At 40.1% G+C, this 6871-nt stretch overlaps 1 protein-coding gene across 11 annotated transcripts in view; it reads right to left on the bottom strand.

Annotated features, from left to right (window-relative positions):
* Positions 1 to 6871, bottom strand: part of UNC80 (unc-80 subunit of NALCN channel complex) — a 199204-nt gene that overhangs the window by 44143 nt on the left and 148190 nt on the right. For all 11 annotated transcript variants that reach the window (XM_019656896.1, XM_019656903.1, XM_019656897.1 and 8 more), the window contains 4 exons: positions 5144 to 5324; positions 3791 to 4059; positions 2152 to 2286; positions 396 to 534 (listed from right to left, as the gene is read on the bottom strand). In XM_019656896.1, coding sequence (XP_019512441.1) covers positions 396 to 534; positions 2152 to 2286; positions 3791 to 4059; positions 5144 to 5324 — 724 coding nt within the window. The remainder of the gene's footprint in view (positions 1 to 395; positions 535 to 2151; positions 2287 to 3790; positions 4060 to 5143; positions 5325 to 6871) is intronic.

The following is a 6871-nucleotide window of genomic DNA, read 5'->3' as shown; positions in this document are numbered from 1 at the left end:
AGTTCTTAACCATCGCGCCACTCGGCCGGCCCGAGACTTTATTTTTGAATTACCTTTATTTCTACTAATCCATGATAATAAAAGACCATTTTGGTGGGTTATTTATTCACTTAGACTTGCCCAGGAAAACCCAATTTTCTGAAAACTGCAGTGCCAAAGTAGTGGTTTACTAGCATCATTTTAATACAATTTTCATGGCAGAACATTCCTTACTCTTTAAGGTTTGTAAGAAATTTAAGAACAACAAGAGATAGGAGAAGGTACTCAGTCAATTTATACCACTGTTCCATTTATTTTGGGGGTTTTGATTTAGTTCAAAATATTCAATATTATGTTACTTTTAAAAGAACAATTACAAAGAGAAAAAGAAATGCCAAGACAAAGTTTGCTTTTACCTAGTGACTTCAGAGGCTTCTCAGCTTTGACCAGCTCTAAGATGTCTAATATGTCAGTGGTCTCTCCCTCCAGGGACTGCAGCAAGTCAAACAGGCACTGAGCAGACACACCTTTGCTGGGCCCACTATTGGCAGCATCCTGTATGAAGAAAGGCAATTTTAGTTTATTGATTCTCACCTCAGTACTAATATGGTTTGATCAGGAATTCAAATTTCACAAACACTTTCACTGATAGCAATTACACCTTCAATCTGGCATTCGACTTACATAATTTGGTGTCCAATAATGCTGCCGGAACACTTGACTTTTAAGGGATCTATTAAGGGCTAATCTGGTACAAAAGAGATATTTGTGGAAACTCATAAAAATACAGCAATATGTGAACTGCCAGAAAATTTCATGTCAATGGCTCCTCTGGTCTGCAATTGTAAGACTCAGCATTCCCTGTGGCAATTTGTATAATGAATTAGTTGAATATTTCAAATATGTTTAGGGGAATAGATGCTTATTTTAACAACTCTGGAAATTTTACAGAGCCTATTTGATAATATATCTCCAAAATGGAGACACTTGTCATCTCGAATCTCTTTAAAACGGCTTTGGTTCATTCACTAAAATAACAAATTCTTATTAAATTCCTACTCTGTGCAAAGCACCATTCTGTGCACTAAGGTTATGGCAATGCAAAAAGAAAACAAAACATACACACAAAACAGCTAAAAACAAATAAAAAACAGACAAAGGTCTTGTTTTAATGGAGCATAAATTCTTTTGTGCGGTGTGGTGAGGTTTATAATAGTGAAACAAATATATGTTACTCTTCTGTTTTTATTTTAGCTGAGCCATCCTGCCACCTGTTGGTAGCTCAGCCCAGGCCGGGTATCGAACTGCCATTGCCCAGAGCTCGCACTCTTGAGCGAGCTCTTAACCAACTGAGCCACTCAGCCACGCCTAGTGAAACAAATATAAGTATGGCACGTGATGCGGTATAAATGCTCTGAAGGAAAAGAAAAATACAGTGGGGTAAGTGCTAGAGAGAGACAGCAAGGAAGGAGACTCAGGAATTCTTCCTTTTATCTTTTTCTATCTTTCATCCTTTTATTAATTGAATATACAAAACTGAAGAGTTGGTCTATTTACATGCCAGAGGTTGAGATGAACATTGAAGAGAAATGTTGAATTGAAATGATTTTCTTGTTGAAAGAGAAATGATTTATGGCATTCATGACCCATTGGTCGTGAGAGCTGAGGGACTGATGACACATAGGAACAACGGCCAAGGGATATATAGAAACAGAACTCTGATTCACAACTGGCAGTATCCTGCCCAGGGAGCCAGCCTACTGTACGTCAGGCTTGTTGGAAGTCAGATTATGAGCTCTTGTGAAGACCAAATGATAACCCCTGCAACAAATAGCCAGAGCTTGGTGAGTAACTGACAACTTCCCTAATCCTTGTCCCTGATTCTAGCATAGGACCAAAGAGACAGCCAATATTTACCCCTAACTAATCACATAGGATGTCCCGCTTCTGGTTAACCTACTTACGGCTTCCCCAGGCCAACAGCCTCCCAACAGCCTACCCAAAGCTTTCCTTTTCTCCCTATAAAGTTTCCTCACTCCTCTATCTGCCTTTCAGTCTTTGCCAAAACACAAGTGATAGTGGCAGACACCCTGGCTATAGCAAACTATGAATACAGAGCATTTGCTTTTCTCATTTGCTTGGTCTTCATTTATTTCCAAAGTGTTTACTCACAGGAAATACCAGGAGAGGGGCCACGCTGGCAAACAGCTGGAGCACAAAGGGTTTCCGGTGTATAATGTAGAACTGGTGGCAGGCAAATTCGATGGCTTGACGCAACTGGGGATTGCTTTCATAATCAGAGTACACCTATGGGAAAATACCACATATTCAGAAAATGCTTAATAGCATATCAAAGTTGTGGTTACTTTTAAAACTCATAGCCATGGGAAACACGGAGGGAAATGGGTAATTTTGTAAACTGATAGAGGGGAGTGTAAAATGGTGTACCCTTTCTTGAGAGAAATTTGGTAATATACATAAAAATACTACAAATTTATTGGGTTGTCCGTTTTCTATGTTTTTTGTTACAAAAATGCTTCATGACTTTTCCCACAACCCAATAAATAATACTTTTCCCCCAGGAAGTTTGTGAGCAGGAAAGAATTGGAGAAATATACAAAGATGAATATATAAGAATGCCTGCTGTGAGGCTGCTTATAACAGTGGACAATTTGAAACAACTTAAATTACTCATAAATTGAGGTTGGTTAAGTGAATTATGGCACATGCATACAGCAGATACTATGCAGTTATTTTTTTAATACTATAGCACTAAATGTAGCTACATGAAAAAAAATGCTCGTGATATTCTTAGTGTTACATGAAAAAAGTAGGTAACAAACTTGAATATTCAACTTTTGTTTGTTTTTTTAAAAAAAAGATAGGATAGAGTGCCAGGATTTTCAAGAAGTATAACAAGGATTATGTAGGAGAAAGGATTATCAGTGATCGTTATTTTATTCTTTAAACTTTTCTTTATCTTCTGAATTTTATAGGGAACATTTATTATTTTAAGTAATCCATAAAAAAGTTATAAAAATAGGGGAAATTCCAACCATTTAAAAATACGACAGAGAAGCCTGGTGATATTTAAAGTAAATTTCTTGCCCCTGTAGTTTGCACAAACTCCACTTTGCACAAGTATGTAATACTGTCATAACTTTTATTAAAACTTCCATAAAAACAGCGAACAAGGATGAACCCCTAGGCGCTGTGTGAACTTTATTCAGTACTCTTAAATGTCGTCAGACACACATTAGCCATGAGTAAACAGAAACTGTTCCTTCAATCCCTTCATACCAAATTTAATGGCCATGAAAATCTCTATTCAGATAGAGGTCAGAGACTGTCTTGGGAGAAACATCAGCCGAACACCTGTCATACATTTGAATAATGGTTCTCAAACATGCTAAGGCACTGGAGCCACCTGGAGGTCTTGTTCAAACACAAACTACTGGGCCCTGCCTCCAGAGTTTCTGACCCTGGAAGTCTGGGATGGGGAAGCGGACCCAAGACTGTGCATTTCTAACAGAGTCCCAGGTGATGCTGGTACTGCTGGTCCAGAGACCACACTTAGAAAATCACTGGCCTGAAAGAAACGGGAAAGCAATAGTCCACGTCTAGAAGATCTCAGCATAGAATGGAATATTGTGACTTCTTGGCAATTTGTAAAGGGATTTCATTTGGTGCTTTCTGCTAACACAAAACAAGAGAACCCCGTCACTAAAAAGTTTCAGTATAGCTCTCGTTGACCCGCTAGCTGAGCAGTGCTCGGGTTCACTTTCTGGTGAGGAGAGGACAGCCTGGGCACCTGCAGCATGGTGGGCAGGATCCACTGGTAGCCGCTGAGCGAGAAAAGGTGGTTGAAATGCACAGCGCTGTTGATGACGGTGGCAGCGTACTGCCTGAGCAGGGCACTGTCTTCCGGGTGGAGGATCAGCGCCCCGTTAAACACGTTGAGGAAAAGCATGATTTCATCTCCCCAGGGAAACTCGCTCGGCATGCCCAAGAACATCTCCTCCAGGAGCTGGATCCACAAGCTTTTCTGAAGAGTGTCGAGGCCAAACAGCTCCTTCCCAGCTGTAAGAACATGAAACAGTAGAGACAGAATTAGCCCCTTGCCAATCCTGTCAGTGTGGGCAGGTGATCAAACCCAAGGGCACTGCTGGTTTTCATTTGTTCCCATTCCAGGATGTGAAAACCTACTGCTGAAATGGTTCCCAGCACAATACTGCTGGCACTGGTAGAATGCTTCCTAACTCTCAAAGGACCGTCAGTATCACCTCTTTGATTCAACTCTGTGGGCAAGGCAGGGCAGACATGTTTAGCGTGTTGCTGCTGAATAAGCAGTGGCTTTGAGAAAAAATAAGTTGCTTCAGAAAGAAAATGGCAGGGCTGAGACCAGTGCTTGGTCTTTTAACTCCTATTCAGACTAGAGCTCTCTCCACTATTACTCTGGAGCTCCTAGATGAAGATGTTGAGCATAGGTACGCTCATTTAAGTAAACTGGCCCACGTTAATGACTGAGTAACAGAACAAGATTTCAAAGGGGGTCTCTTTCTGTTTCTCTGCCTCTGTTTCTTGCTTTCTCTCAAATCAAGTATAATTTAGAGAGAGTAAAATGTAGAGTTAAATGCATTTTGACAAAAAACAAACCACCACCCCGATCAATATAGAGGCCATTTTATCACCTCAGAAAGTTCCCTCATGCCCTTTTCCAGGAAATTCATTCTCCCCAAAGTCAACCACTGTCCAGATTCCAGTCACTGTAGAATAGTTTGACTCCTCTTGAACTTCTTATAAATATCTGTCCTTCACTTAGTCAAGTACTCCCCTACCAACACCATACAACTTCCTTCAACTGCATATGATTAGCTTAGAATAGTGGTCTCAAAGTTTGGTCCCCAGAATAGCAGCAGCATCATCACCTGGGAACTTATTAGAAATGAAAGTTCTTGGGCCCTGGTACAGAATCAGAGACTCCTGGGTGGAGGGTGGGGCTCAGCCATCTGTGTTTTATCAAGTCCTCCAGGTGATTCTGGTGCAAAGGCAGGGCTGAGAATCCCTGGCTTATAGAACTGTCTATTGGTTAGGATGCTCTCCAGCTCAAGACAAAATAAGGGTATGCAAAGCACAAGAGAGGAAATGCTTTGTTTCCTGATACCTTGAGGATCACTGAAGAGTGAAAACTCAGCATCAATTGCACTTCGAGGAAATGAGGGCAGTCGGAGGAGGTCTTCCTGGAGCATGGAGACGTGGGACTGCTTGTGGGCTGTGGGGATCTTCTGGGTCAGGGAGATGAGAAACAAGACACGCCCGACTTCTTCCAGCTTCCGAGTGAACACCTAGCAGCAAGCCAAAGCAGGAGCAGATGAAAAGTAGAATTAGCAACCCTGAAATTACCAAGAGTGAAGAAACTGAAGTAAAATCTTCAATGGTCAACCAGGCCATTAAAATTAACGGGGGGGAAAGTGAAACAAGAAATGTTTTTTTTTCCTTACCACATAGAAAGAACAAACAATACTCAATTGACTCTCACTTCCTGCATCTGTTTGCTCTACAGAAGGAAGTGTTTCTTATGGAGTTTGAAGGCTGGAGGAGCACAAGGCAAGCATTGTCAAGAATATGTCAATATTAAATAGAGGCCATTTGTCTGGATATTATAATATGGGAGACCTTCTCCAGCAGGAACCAGCCAGTCAGTTCCAATCGCTTCTACCGTTTCTACTGATTCTTTAAGCTGTTTCCTGTCAGTTCTGGGTTTGCTTCTTTTAAAATGGCTGAAATGGGATCCAGGAAAAATCTATCTTGGGACAAAATCTGATGGGACCTAGGTTAGTGCCCCTTTATCTCTGAGTTTAGATGGCATAGACAGCTCTTAATCTATTCTCTTAGTTCTTTTTCTGTTGATGATCAGTGGACAGGAGATGTGATGAGGAAGTTCATAAGCAGTGAACACCTGTTGAAGAAACTTCAGAGCCACTACCATTGGCCTGAATATGAGTATCCCCCTGAGGAACTTAGAAGTCTTAAGGTCCAAGTTGGAGTGCACACAGAGCAAGAGCCCCATTTTATGCTATTCTTTCAAAACATCTTGTTAAACATGATTAAAACAAAAAAGCTAGTGAAGTGCCATTATTGATGATGACTTTAGTTATTTGGCTGCCAAAATCAGGGACTGGGATAATTTGGGGGGAATTGTTTCAGAAATTGTTTAAATGTAAGATCTTACAGTTTTGCTGAATATCTCACACCTTGTAACACATTCAGCATTTTCTTTCTTTTAAATGTAATTTAGGTAGTTAATGGTAACTATAATTTTAACTACTTAAGTGGTTTAATTCTATGCCATTCTTAATTATCTCATGAAGGAATTTTAGACAGTTGATGACAAGTTAGCATCTCTGCTATGTGCAGAAAAACTGAAATTATAAAGTCTCCTGAAATGCTTGTTTAGAGATTTTATTAAAAATAAATGTAAATCAATTACAAATAAATGTAAATAAAAAATAATGTAATGCATAGACCATATTAAAACTGTATCATTATTAGAATTGTGTACTACAGCTATAGTTTGCATGCAAAAGAGTGTATTTCCTTAATGAGATATGTGAACATTATTTTGCTCTTCAATCTTAAATCTAAGTACAACTGCTTGATTATGTCTCTTCCTGTTTAAGAGAAGTTAGTGACATGCCCAAGGTCATGTAACAGGTCAGCGGCAGAGCTGGGACTGAGTCCAAATCTCTGGATTTTAGTTCAGTGCCTTTTTTTTTTTTTTAGATTTTTATTGGGGTATTGGGGGATGAGAACAGCGCTGGGGAATTGGGGGAAGGGGAACAGACAAGTTGCTGTCCTTTTGTTCTTCAGTCTAGTTGTGGAGGACGTTGCT

This window comes from Hipposideros armiger, unplaced genomic scaffold (genome assembly GCF_001890085.2).
Source record: "Hipposideros armiger isolate ML-2016 unplaced genomic scaffold, ASM189008v1 scaffold_268, whole genome shotgun sequence".
In the NCBI taxonomy this organism is placed as follows: domain Eukaryota; kingdom Metazoa; phylum Chordata; class Mammalia; order Chiroptera; family Hipposideridae; genus Hipposideros; species Hipposideros armiger.
This window is presented reverse-complemented; position numbering and strand designations above follow the sequence as displayed.